The sequence below is a fragment of the Sinohyriopsis cumingii genome, chromosome 15 (assembly GCF_028554795.1).
Source record: "Sinohyriopsis cumingii isolate HCF-2022 chromosome 15, ASM2855479v2, whole genome shotgun sequence".
Taxonomy (NCBI): Eukaryota; Metazoa; Mollusca; class Bivalvia; order Unionida; family Unionidae; genus Sinohyriopsis; species Sinohyriopsis cumingii.
In genome coordinates this window covers 117,781,265-117,796,148 of record NC_142975.1, presented here as the reverse complement: position 1 = coordinate 117,796,148, position 14,884 = coordinate 117,781,265, and the positions used below count along the sequence as shown (strand labels likewise).

General features: G+C 34.2%; 1 protein-coding gene across 3 annotated transcripts in view; it reads right to left on the bottom strand.

The window, feature by feature from the left end:
- Positions 1-14,884, bottom strand: part of LOC149782563 (G patch domain-containing protein 1-like) — a 75,941-nt gene that overhangs the window by 5,672 nt on the left and 55,385 nt on the right. Inside the window, exons 14-16 of one of the 3 annotated variants that reach the window (XM_089934009.1) lie at positions 14,443-14,653; positions 8,364-8,528; positions 6,488-6,612 (exon numbers count right to left, since the gene is read on the bottom strand). In XM_089934009.1, coding sequence (XP_089790135.1) covers positions 6,488-6,612; positions 8,364-8,528; positions 14,443-14,653 — 501 coding nt within the window. The remainder of the gene's footprint in view (positions 1-6,487; positions 6,613-8,363; positions 8,529-14,442; positions 14,654-14,884) is intronic. The other 2 variants (XM_089934010.1, XM_089934011.1) reach the window with 2 other exon arrangements.

Genomic DNA, 14,884 nt, shown 5'->3' with positions numbered 1-14,884 from the left:
TGAAGAAGACTTATCTATATCCTACACTTAAAGCACTTGCTATGTGCACATGTTTTCAGATGTAGTAATCAAAATATTGAAATACTTGTGATATAGTACACCAAAACATTACAATACTTCCACAGATTTCACTGCAATTATAGACATACCATGCCATGCATGTATTTCATGTTCATCCCTGAAATTAATTGTAAAATGTTTTGCCTCTTCCATAACCAAACAGAAAAACCTTAAAAACACAGCACATTTCTTTTAAAAAAATGTACAATCTACAAAACGGGAAATTTGCAATATTTAAACAATGAGGGCAATATATACAAGATGTATAAATTTTTCATTAAAAGAAAAACAAGGCTTGCCTTGTTTCCTTTTAATGAAAAATGTATGCAAAGAGTGATATATCATTGACACAGCAAACATACTGTACATATATTTTATTTGTATCACATACAAATACATATATTTGCCTTTTAAACAGAGTTTAGGTTTGACTACAGGCAACTGTGTGAATGAACTCCTCATATCCCTTCCATGTGTGTCCGCAACAAAATGTAGTTCTATGCCTTTTGTTGATATTTACAGTCACCTCTATATATTGATAAGTTGATTGTTTTCTTTTTTGAGTTTCTATTTTTATTCACATGGATTAAATCAATATAAGTCACACTTATCATTTAAACATGAAAGATGGTTTTAATGAAGAAAGTAGAGCAAAAAATATGGTTAGCTACACTATTCAGATAAGCACTCAGCCTTTCATGTACCGGCACATGGAAGTTAATGTGGAATAGAAACTAAGTGAAATGACAAACCAACAAGAGGTAATTAAAATATTTTAATATATTTACAGTAGATCTAAGTCATTTTTTTGCTTTAATAACATTACTACCAACGAGAAAACTCTATCTCAGCCTTTGGTCAGTTTGACCTAATGTTTACCATGACTCATAAGTCTTGCTGAGAGAGAGAGAGACTGCCTTTGGACAATTTCATATTTAATAATAATCGATTTTTAGAACATTATAATAAGTTTAAGAAACAACAATAATAAAGCATTAAATACACTACAGTATGTGTGCCTTATGACCAGAAAATGTACCATATAATGTAGACAATCTATTGCAACCTTGTATCATTGATTATATAAACACTGTAGATAAATTCCAAGGAAAGTGTACACATACCATTACAACTAGCCATATTCTCATAGGTTTCTTGCTTTAAGTTGAGTTTCAATGTTTACATCTAGCCCAAATTCTTTTTCTCTCTCACTCCAGATTTCTGCCTATTTTGTCCCTTATGCACAAATGCATGAAATATGAGGGGGAATGGAAAGCAGAAAGGACTGTGATGAAATTGTGTACCATATTAAATTCATTTAGAAAACAAGGATTATTAATATTTTTTATCGTTATTTTCATATGTCACTAATAATTAATGAGTGGAAATTCATCACTGATCTATAATCATCAGCACAGTTGCAAGAATGTTTATATATGTGTATTCCTGCACCATAGGTGGATCCCAATTTGATATACCAATAGTATTGGTATATCAAATTGCTTTATACCATCACTTTAAAAGCCACGTTATTTCTAATTTCAGTCATTTCCATGACTATATTTAGGGTTGTTCATTTTCACCTCTTCTCAAGAGAAGATGACTGACATTCTAAATTCACCCCCCCACACACACACAAAATGTGAAGTTGCATGTGATACTGTTTGAGCCAAGGCAACTCTTGTGTGTATGGGAATGGGGGTAGGGGTAGGGTTGTTTATTTTCAAATCTTTTCAATAAGATGTTATTTTAACAGCCCCAAAAAGTGAAGCTGCATGTGATACTGTTTGAGCCTAGGCAACTCTGTGTGTGTGTGGGGGGGGTGTACATATGTATTTGTGTAGGTTTATCAGCAGCTCAGCTAAAAAAAATGGCTATATGGTGCCAACTAAAAGAAAAGATCTAAAAATGTAAATATGAATAACTGGATGAAAACTTAAGGAATATAAACCCTTAAAAATAAAGCAAAACATATATTACAATATTAAAGATAAAAGGCAAACATGTTGTACAATGTATCCCCCAAAAAATATAAAGGCAAACATGTTGTACAATGTATCCCCCCAAAAATATAAAGGCAGACATGTTGTACAATGTATCCCCCAAAAATATAAAGGCAAACATGTTGTACAATGTATCCCCCCAACAATATAAAGGCAAAAAATATCCAATCCTACAAATACATGATCAATATTTTTTTTTTACATAAAATGCATTCCCTCAGAAATTCCAAAATTTTCTCTGGTGGTGCATGAGAATATTGATTCTTCATTGAGTTCACATATCTCAAAGGGTGGAAGTTAACACACTCAATAATAATGTGTACCACTATCAGTGGACACTGGAAGGGTACATACCCCAATCTTTGCTAGCCAAGGTTAGGATATGTTAGCCCTATATTTCTGTGCATCTGGTCTGTAAATTTCATTGGATGAGGCAGCAAGCCACCACAATCACAGCTTAAATAGACTCATAAACAAGCAATTGCTGTTACATGCTATTAGTTAGCTGGCATTACATATTAAGGGAGGTAACTCATGAAATCCAATATATTTCACTATGACAAATCATTAAAATATGTTTGATCTGCCATGGTGTAGATTGGGTTAAAATACGGAACCTTGGCTAGTGAAGATGAGATATCTCTGTATGTTCAATATCTGATCAACAAACTACTCCCCTCTTCTATAAGGGAAACCACTTTTGCACGATGTTCAGAAACATTTTGCAAGTACATGTATATGGAACATGTTGATTTCAGAATATGGAATATTCCATTTCAAACTGGCATGTTGATTTATATAGTATCCAAGTTCAGAATATGGAATGTTCCATTTCAAACTGGCATGTTGATTTATATAGTATCCGAGTTCAGAATATGGAATGTTCCATTTTGAACTGGCATGTTGATTTATATAGTACAGTAGTCCCCCTCTTTAACGGCCCCCTGACCAGCGGTCACCCACTCCTTACGGCCAGAATCCGTTGGCACCGACGAGTTTGTGTTCAAAAGTACCCCTCGCGAAAGGCCACCCGGCTAACGCGACCAGCGGCCAGCATATTAGTGCAAAATCATAAAATTTACCCCTCATAAGCGGCCGCATTTTATTTGAATATGTATCCAGAACCAGTATTGTATTCATAACGTGTGTTAAGTAATCCGATTTCTGTTTCCTGATGTCAGGTTTTCGTTACTGAAAGAAGTGTTGAGTAAAGTACATTTACCACTAAGGTTAATATTATATCATTTACGCCTCATGAGAAGCCAAATTTATTCCATAAAAACTGAGAAAGACTCAAATTTTAATCCATACAAAAGGGTACGTACATGTAATCCAATTAGCCTTACTGCTGTGTTATCATAAGATGTCCGGTTTAGTCACTCTGATAATTGTTAAGAATACAATTATCGAACAGTACAAACAGCTGAGAAGTGGCAGTATTGATGTACAATACCCAAGTCAGCAGGAAAATGGTTTAATAGCCTTTATGGCTTCCCTTAGCAAGATGTTGAGCTTGTTCACTTTGGTAATCAGTGGCTATTACTACTGACAATAATTGTCAAAATTACGAATCCAAGCGGCCGTGAGGTCAAATCTGTGTGATGTTAATGGTACATATCGAAGCCGTTTTGGCTTCTCTCATCTAGTTTCAAGAAATGTATAAAAACAATAGGGTACCAGACTGCAACTAACGAATCATGTGACAAGATCACTTCCTTTAAAAACACACAGCAATTTGTTTAGATGCATACAAAATTGTTTTATCAGTATTGTAGTTGGCAACATGAATAACTTACTGCAAAAAGATCAACATGTCATCGAGGAAAATAAAAATTCTCAGTTTAGAGGAGAACGTGAAAGTAATTCAACTGACCGGGGGGGGGGCGCGTCAAGGATCCTTGCAGAAAACTAATGTCGGGAAGACTCAGATAAACAATATCGTGAAAGATAATGAAACAATTCTGCAGAAGTGGAAAGGTGAAATGGACGGAGAAAGGAAGATTGTTTGAGCCAGGAGACGTTTGAATCCTGATTTGAAAGACAAGAAAAAGCAAAAATTTTGTCAGTTGAACTGGGATATGACGACTTTACCGCAAGTAACGGATGGTTGCACAGATTTCAAGTGCGACACAGTATCAAGTGTTCTGTCATTAGCGGCGAATCAGCTGATGTTAATAATGAAGTTGTCGAAGACTGGAACAAAAGACTAAACGATATATGCAGGGGATATGACAGCAAGGATATTTTTAATGTGATGAGACTGGTTTGTTTTTTAGATTGTTACCAACAAAGTGACGTGATGTGAACTGTAACATAATTATAAAGACAGTGTTAAAACTGTATCAAAGGTTATTCATAGCATTCTTTTGCAAATGATGACAAAGTATGTTTTACGTTTATTTCACATCATGCATGTAATTTTTTAATTAAAATATTAAATATTTAAAATTAAATGTACTTGTGACTTTTTTCATATGTATTTACTATTCGCATTTGTCATCCCCCACTAGAAAGGCCACCTGCATTATAAGGCCACTTCCCTGCTGCATTAGGGGTGGCCTTATAAGAGGGGGACTACTGTATCAGAGTTCAGAATATGGAATGTTCCATTTTAAACTGGTAACTGCATGGCAGTTTTAACGACTTCATCGGTCTTTTCATTAGCCTTAATAACAATGTGGCTGGACAGCTGACAGTACAAAATACCTTTTCTAGAGTGTATGAGCAATTATTATTTCAACATGTTTTGGGATATTAACAGGTTTTCAAATTTCAAGTTTTCTAAAGTTTTCAGTGTGGAGTGTGTGATTTGGATTTTAACGTAGCTTTAACAATGTTTAAGTGATATCGCTATGATGTCTGCAGTGTGGCAGTTTATAGTGATGTCTAGCACTGGGGCATCATGCCGCAGACATGTAGCATCATGCCCCACCCAGTCACATTATCCTGACACCAGGATGACAAGTTCTAACCCTAACCTCTTAATGCTGAGCACCAAAGGAGGCAGCTGCGAGTACCATTTTTACAAGTCTTGGGTATTACTTGGCCAGGGTTCTAACCCGTCACCTTGTGCATCAAAGGCAAATGTTCTGACCACTTAGGCCACCAGGGAGTAGTCTCTTTCAGTGTAGAAAGAGAAGGGAAAAGGGAGGACTTTTTGAATTCACAAGGATCAAAAACAGCTCTCATTTAATAACTCGTGCATAATGGGGTCAAAACACAAAGACCACAAAATAAGTGACATCTCAAGTTACTGAAAAATTAAGAACAGCTGGACATCAACATGGAAGAGCGGAGTGAGGTGGTTTAAATGTTCGAATACTTGTTTTATAATTGTGTTGAGAATAATTGGCAATAAACAGCCTTTTCTACATTAGTTTGCAATGGGTGTAAATTACATTTAGTTTTTTTAAAAAGGCCAATCTCTGAGTGATCATCAAAAACATTACTTCATGTGGTTTCAACACATATCACATGTGTACAAGCAAAAACACTGTACATTACATCACTGCTTTTTGCTTGTGAATGTGGATATGTTCTAGAGTTATTGTAGACTCACAACAAAACAAGAATTTATTTTCAAAACCTGCAAACATTTATTTTGTAAACCAATGTAAACTCAAGTTTTGGGTTGTTCTATTAGTAAAATAATTTTATTATTAGTAAAATACTTTTTTTTGTTCTATCAATAAAACTTTTTTTAAAATTGTTATATTAATAAAATACTGATTCTGTATTTCATGACATGTAATAGTGAAATTTCTCACATTTTTCAGCAAGCTCTGAGAGCTCATTCAGTTATTTGAAGTTTACTACATATTCTGGAACTCACTTTTCCATAATGAACCCTATCTGTGAAATGAGGCTTTCAATGCACAGAGGTTCTTCCTCCATCATTTAACTGGCCGCCATGTATAACCTATCTTGTGCTGAAAAATGACACTGAACCCTACAACAACAACAACAATGCACTGAGTATGCCTTTGGCTTGGTTCCCTTGCTATGCCTGATCACATTTGTAAAAGAGTAGGAAGAACCACTGATTAATGTTCTATAAAAATTTACATCATCAATTAAATTCACCATAAATATATACAAGACAAATTTATATATGAGAGAGAGAGAGATAACCAACATCTTGGTGATGATGTTTCCTTATTCACACAAGTACCCACTTTGCAGGAACTTGTCCCCAATTTTCCCAAATTCCCAGTAAGAAATTTCCAGCTAGAGACCTGATATTATGTTGTTTCACAGACCTCCGTTAGCAAGCTTAGTAGTTCAAACTTTATATATATATATATATATATATATATATATATATATATGTATGTATGTATGTATGCCTATTTTAACTTCTTGATTTTTATTTTAATATCATCATTATGCTCCAACTCTAAACACAAGAACAATCAGAAGTTTACCTTTTTATCTTTCTTGGCTTTATCTCTATGTCTGTCTTTATGCTTGTGTTTTTGTTTTCTGTGAGAGCATGTCAAGTCTATGAAGTTTGGGGGATCTGATACAGGTACTATAGTTGATGATTCTGCTGCAAAATACACGAGAGAAAAAATAGAAAGCCTTGGTAAATATCCACATTACTGGCATTCAAGAGAGTTCCATCCAAGTAGATAGGTGTATGCATTGTTAATATGATTATAAGCCTTTTCTCATCATTTATTCATACTCATGCATCACACAAATAAAATTATCCTCCCACTGTATATAGCAGGACAACTGATTGACAGATATATGCACACATCGATGGACTGACACATGGAAAGAAAAACATACATGACTGATCAAAACGAATCTGCAAAAATGAAATATTACAACAATAGTTTTTCAAACCTTATTGGTCCAATTGATAATCTACTCAATCTTTTTACTTGTTAAGTCACATCCACATTGATCTCAACCGTTGGAATCTGTCTTCAAAATGAACATAATTCTCTCTTTTCAAAAAAGACTTTCACCCAATTAGTACTGAAGATAGTTTTTTTAAAAATGAACTATTTTTCAGGTTCACAGTGGCTTTATTCCACAAACTTATAACAAATAATTCAAACTTCCAATAAAAAACCTATCAACAGTTAAGCTTAGACCAAAAAATTCTACCTGCAACTATTTGTGTTTTGTAAAACACATATGCCCCTCCCCCACCAATGTATATAAAATAAATCCAAAATCCAGAAGTCAAAGAACCTGATAAAAGCTTGAAAAAGTCATTTACATAACATGAATATTTAAAAAGAGGATCAACACATGCATGTTCGTATCAAACTTCCTTTGCCTAGGTCATATAGTTTCTGTATAATTGAGCTAAGAAGGTTTCACCAAAATGTTCTATGTCAGAACATCAGACAAACTGATAAAAAGCAAAAAACAACAATGAGGTGAAAAAATCTAATATCATCTACATATTAATATAAATATAGATGAAGAAGCTTAAGGGCAGGCAGTTGTCAGAAAAGCTGTCAATTGTACATACAAAAATTATGTAATTCTGTTTTACCGTACTCCCATTAAAACTTACATAACCTGCCTTGTTTATAAAATTAAAAGTAAAGCATTTAGCATTCCAAGATGTTTTGTTTTCCCTGAAGAGGAAAATAATGGCAGTGTTGGCTCAGCATCCCAGTTGTTCTTCAATGATTGTTTTACAAGGGAAGTAACTTTTGACTTTATTAATCCTGACTTAATATATCTGAACTATTCATAAATACTGAAAGGGAATATTAAGAAAATGCAATTGTTCACATGCAAATTCTATATCACTGAATCTGCACATTTCTGAATTATATCTATGATACAATACAATTGTAGTTGTAACCTTGTATAACAGTGTTGTCATTGGAATACACATTTTGTAACAGAGTTCCAATTAATGGAATAAGAGTAGACCCCACCCAACTGACCTGAATCCACTCACTGACCTGAATTAACCCAACTGACCTGAATCCACTCACTGACCTGAATCTACTCACTGACCTGAATCCACCCAACTGACCTGAATCCACTCACTGACCTGAATCCACTCACAAAACAACTAATTCATCATTTAGACTTTTAGACACTGCTTGTATTAACCCTGACAACAGAGGACTGGTTCAATAAGTTACATGAGAAAATGGCCTTAACATAGGTTTGCCTTTTTCTGGTACAATAACTGGCATGCCAAATCAAGTGTGGCTTTAACCAAGATCAAACTGACTCTCAACCAAGAAACACCATGGATGTAAATTAAATACATATGTAATAAAACACTATATCCTAATTTAAAAATCATAATTTCAAAACCTGATACTGAAGAAGATTGTGGATTTGTTGGTGGTAAAGGTGGACCATATTCTTCCTCTACTTCCATCTCTCTATCATGAATGATAGGGGACAGGCGCTTCTCAATCGATTCAATCTCTGTGGCATCTCCTGGAAGTCGATTTGGATTTGGCATGTTTGCAATGTCTGTAAAATACGTTTCAGTAGTATTATAATGATGAAAAAGATGCAAAGAAACAATTCAATGGAACACCAATTAGGATAAAAGCACTAATTAATCGGCCATAATTATCCATTTATATAATCTACATCCAAAAATTATAAACCATGATCACCCACAACTCTGTGTGTGTGACAAAATAGTGATACATACAGATTTTTTCAATTATCACCCTTTGAATCGATTGAGTCTGATTGGAGCACCACTGCTGTGTCTGCCATTACATTACTGCAAAGTGCCGTAAACAAATTGAAACTTAAACTGAAAAGTGCAATGTCTGAAGCGAGATGTTTAATGCCTGATGTATTATGCAACATAAATGAATGGACTGATGACATAAGAGAGTGGCCAAATGACAACATTTACAACCATTTAATCTCACTGAAAGCACTAGCTGGAAAATAAAGAACTTAAAAAGCTTTGTCACAGAATTAGGCAAAGAAATAACTTGGTTTTGCCTTAGAACTATTCGACTATTTCTCGTTGTACATGCGTACAACGTTATCTAGGGTGAATAAGTGTTTTTCCAGGTAAGCGACTGTATTAACATGTACCTCGCCAGAAATTACTTGTGACGAAGTAACATTACTAACATGATATGCACGGGTATTTTACCCTGACTTCTGCTCACTCTCCTATGGATTTAAGTAAGATCAATTTCTAAAACCGACACTGGTCATTTTGGTTCATGTCAAGGAGTGTACGCTCTCCATTGTTCTCCAGCCATAGGGGTAAGTGTTAAATTTACATTTTTCATTTGACATGCGAAGCTTATTCGGTTTGTAATGTCTTATTGTGTAATAATGCATTTATTACAACGCAGATTTGAACTTTGAATTACAAGTCACTATTAGAGGTTAAAGTATTATCATATATCTAGAGATTGTACAGAAACTATTATTATGGACAATTTGGTTTTATTGTAGCTGATTGTGTCTGTTGCTGTGATTGTGTCTGTCACTGTGATTGCGACGATGAATATGACTAGAGCTGACTGAAGCTGTCTAAAGTTGTTAGAGCTGTCTGGAGTTTCCAGAGTATTTAAGGGCTGTCGATACGTATGTATGTATGTACGTATGTCTGTGCCATGGACGTAGACGTAGCAAATTAAAAAGGGTGCTGTATGCTGTCTGTACGTGTGTATATGTATGACTGTACATGTGGTGGATCTATAAAGGGTGTGAGCGGCCGATAAGAGTGTGGGCCAACTCAAGGAATCGTGCGACTGTATAAGGGGTCTAGAAGCATACGTTTGGATCAATTGTTGTTCCAATTGCATTTTTATATTCATAAGATTATTTTGAATCTTCGTTGTGTTCATAAGATTATTCTGAATCTTAGTTGTGTTCATAAGCTTATTTTGAATCTTAGTTGTGTTCATAACATTATTTTAAATCTTAGTTGTGTTCATAAGATTATTTTGAATCTTAGTTGTGTTCATAACATTATTTTGAATCTTAATAGAGTTCATATTCGAGATTATGTGAATCTCTCTTATAGTGTAAAATACTGTTTGAAGCATATCTGCAGTCCATGAGGTTTCTTTGATCTGTACTTCATATTGATTTAATATTTTGGTTTATTTTCAATGTGTGAATGTTGTGTAGAGTGATTTGAGTCAATCGTATGTTGAGAGTGTGAGAGAATCATTGAATTTTTACATCATATATTTTTCTTTATTAATTCATTTCATAAATTTCCATCTTTCTCACATTGTGTTTGTATTATTCATTTAGTCCAAAAACCCACTTGGTTTCTATTCTGCAACAAGCTTACAAAGTTATATCTAATTCCAGGGTTGAAATATGGATACAATTTTGCACAATACATCAAACTTGGAGAATAAAATTATCAGGAAAGGAGAAATAAGCTCATTAGAGTCAGTAAATAAAGTAAACGAAGCTTACTTTATTTGTACCATTAATGGGGTTGTTGAGAATGGGTGGTGTACAGGTATGGTGTGGAAAGAACACTCATGCAGTCATGTTGGTGCTTTGTTGTGCAAAAATTGAACATGCTGTGAGAAATTATCTTACTGGGGTCAGTTTTACTGATAAGACAGTTAAGTGGAATTGAGGTATGAAGAAAAATGTTAAACCGAAACCCCTTGCAAATATCACATTCAAAAAACCCAAAATTGGTGAAAGCCCCATTAAAGATGACAGAGAAGTAGTGCTCATTGCCCAAAACACACCTTTTTTTATACAAAAGCAGAGCTTAAAACCGCTGTTGATAATTCACCACTTAAAGCTTTAGTTTAAACTAAAGGAACAACAATGAACAAAAGTTTCACAAGTGAACCTTCGAACTGTAAAGTTCATTATCATAGCAGTCGTGAAAGCTTATTTTCTTGTGGGAAATGTTCAACATTTTTTTAAAGTATGTACACCTAGATGCAGATCATAATAATAAGCTGCAAAATGAAACTGTAAGTCGGTGTAAATGTTCTTTGTGGAGAGACTCTTGAAAATTGAGAATTACAGTTCATAAAAAGTACCCATTAAAGAGACAACAGACTGCATCAATTTCATAAGGGATCATTTACATTCAAAATTTATCTGCAACAAATTTACAAAACATGAGCAGGACAGTGAGGTTAAGGTAAAACAATTTTTATATTTAAATGGCTATACTGAAGGTGACTGTGGATTGTATGTGTCAGTGGAGGAGAAATGGTTATGTGCAAGTCCTGATGTGATTTTAAATGGAGATTGTTGTTGTTGTAGGGCTTAATGCCATTTTTCAGCACAAGATAGGCTATGCATGATAGCTATAATAAAGCATGGAGGAAGAACCCAGGAAAACCCCAGAAATAACCACCGACCCACTAGAAGCTACTGGCAAGCCTTCTCACAATGTACAAGTAGATCTCAGAATGTACTAGTAGATAGGTGTATGCATTGTTAATATGATTATAAGCAAAAAACAGCAGAGACCTTTGGCAACAGCAGATATAGGACCTATGTCAAAAAACTGTAGATGGGTCCCCCAATGTAGTACATGATTCACGTTCTTGTGACAATGTACAAGTATAAGAAGTTTCATCCCTTAATTTCAAATGGTTTTAAAGTTTGTTATGTATATTTGATTTAATTTATATTTGATTTAATTTAATTTTTTGTTTGTTAGTTTTAAAAAAATGTATTATTCCATTACATGCTATTGTAATGTAATTTTGTTTACTGGAATTTTACATTTTCCAAAAATTAGTTTAACCTGTTTTTTTTGTTGTTGTAGGGTTTAATGCCATTTTTCAGTTCACAATAGGCTATACATGGCATCCAGTATTAATGGTGGAGGAAGAACCCAGGAAATCCCCAGAAAGAACCACCAACCCTCGAGAAGCTACTGGCAAGCTTTCTCACATACCCACATAGGCTGAATCCAAGACTCAAACCCATGCAGACAGAGGTGAGATGGCAGTGATCCGTAACAGAAAGCGCTTTAGACCACTCGGGGCCCGGAACTGTTTTTTTTTGTAAACACCTAATAATAGAACTTTGTATCTAAATGCTGACCTAGTTCCTGGCCTTGATTTAGAGTTGGCATAAACAACTTCTTTTTTTAATTATTTTTAATTCATTCCTAGTGTGGGATTGTTAAGAGTGAAATCGAGGCTGACCAGGAATACGTGACCTTATACATGTAGATAGCTTCTAGAAAGTGATCAAGTGATGTCTTACTTAAACTGTATAATCGTTTTCTTGCATTGAACCAGCCAGTTGGGCTTTTTACCTTTGACACTGAAAGGTATTTTGTTGTGACCAGTTTTGAGTTGAAATTCTATTTTATGGAATTATTTATTCTTTTCCCTAGTAATATTAAAGTGCTCATGCAGTATTCTTGAACAAAGACATTTATTGAAATTTTATTTGGAATTTAAACAACAGAATATTATTTGCTGTGGTTAAACAAGGAACTGTTGATGCATCAATACTATACTGGCTACAGTATACGTCATTGCCTACCATTTTGGATTTTCGTCAGGACTTGAACTCAAATTCATTAGAACGTTTTATTACAAGGACTTCTAATTATTAATCTTGGGTTATCCTTGGATTATTTTTGGATTTGATTCTTAAAACCATAGTTTTTTTTCCCTTATTTTTACCTTGTTTTTCTAGGGAAATAAATTATTTGTTAAATTTTACAAAGCTGGTTGTCTTCACTCTTTTCTTGTTGCCTTTATTAGGAGCCTAAACATAACAAGTTACACACATGGTTCATACAGACTTGATATTAAAAAAATCCAGGACTTTTCCATTTTTTTCAAGGAGTATATTTACCCAAACATTAAATCTTTTTAAAGAAAATCTTTTATCAAGAGACATAAACTTGGCAGATCAAATCTATAAGGAAACTGCAAAGAAAATAATAAAGCTGAAAAGAAAAATGATGTTGAAATCATTGCATATTATTTTGGAATATACTTGAATCAATAAAATAAAATTAAAATGAATATTTAAACTGAGATTTTCACACTTTCTTCAGTTCTTCCACTTTGCAATTTAGGTAGAAAAATGTAAGTTTTGACAATTTGTAAGCACTGTCAGGAAACATGGCCTTGAAAATGGTTTGACTAGTGTTTTCCTGTTTGGACAGATACTTTCTTGATTTTGTTTGAATATTTTCTTGTTTTGACCAGTATTTTCTTAATAATGGAGATATGTGACATGAAAAACGTCCTTAATATTTATGGTTTTAGAATGTCATCCTCTGTTATGAAGGTTTCAATGCTGTGTGAAGCAGTACACTTAATGCTACCACTTGGATGTAAGGATGGATGAAGTACTAACAACTACAATATCTGGTTTTTGTTTCCATCTTCATCAGTCTATTTATGGAAGATAGACCAAAGAAAAATTAAATGTCACACTGGGTTGACTTCTTACATTTTGTCTATGTTTCTCATTTTTAAGGTGAGAGTTCTGGACACTTTCCCCCTTGTTTGAGATATCAAACATTCTCTTACATGTGGTAAAACCACTTTCCTTTCATTTCTTTTTAAACACTTCACAAAGTCTTTACAAAGTGGGTCATACTCCCACTTGATATTGTAAACACACTGCCCGTTGCCCATGCTTCCTTATTCACTATAAATCCTTCCTGCCTCACTGGCCATGTGCTTGTCTAGAAGGTATGCTAATGGAAAAAATCTGAAGATTCCAACAGATAAAATCACAGCTATGTTCCAGGTTGTCTTGTTCTAACAGGGTTATTACAAAAAAATACCAAGACAAATTCATCCAGACAATGCTATTACAACATGAGTGATCACTTTCTTAATGCTGAAAACATTGTTATTTTGAGTAAATTCTGAAAACCCATTATTTTTTTCAAGTTATAATCACTCAAGATGTTCCAGCAAAAATCAAAGATTTTTGTCAAAGTTCATGAACTTTTCAAGGACAAAAACGCTTTATGACCTAATTCTGGGGACCCCATCCACCCCCTAAAAAACAATTCCAGGATTTTTACCTGCATGTTTGAAATCTGTATAAAGTGTTAGTGTGATGGAGAATATATGTGACTAAGACCATGAAGATACCAACCCCAATATGGCACACGACACACCTTCTAGTAATGATATGTAAGTAAACCCTGTTTCATTTCTTATAATGTAGACTGGAAAGGAAAGTACAATGAAACAGATAATATTTAGCCATGACCTGAGAATAACACCCCCAAGTTAAGTGACACACTTTCTAGTTGTCATGTATAAGTATACCGAGTTGTATTCCTTAATTTCAAATAGCTTTAAGTTATAGAGTAAAAATGAAAGTGGGACAGATGGATGAACAAAAGTGTGAATACTATACTCCCCAATTTTAGTAAAAAGGGTGGGGTGCAAAATATCAGTCTTGACTATGTGGTAGATACCTAAATGAACCTTGGAACTTGGGTCATAGGTTTGTGTATCCATTTTTATACCTCTTGTAATAGTTTCTGCCTTAATCTCCTCCTCCTTCTGTCCATCCTCAGCCTCATCTGAGGAAGAGGAGGAAGATTCCTCAGAATCCGTATTCCTGAAAATGGCCTCAAACAAATCCATTGGAGGTTTGACATCTTCCTCCTCTTCTTTCTTTTCAACCTGTTGATAAATTAACAAATAAGCAGTAAGTTTTACTGATTCTCACATATACATTAATTCTGTTATGTGTATGATCAAGCAAAAACTTACATTTGGCAGCATTTAAATTCATGGAAGGGATAATATTGCTTTTGTGTATTATAACTTTACATTTGTAGCAAACAAAAATCTATGAAAATCGGAACCCCTCAAATATGAAGCACTGCATACATAATACTGTCCCACAAATAT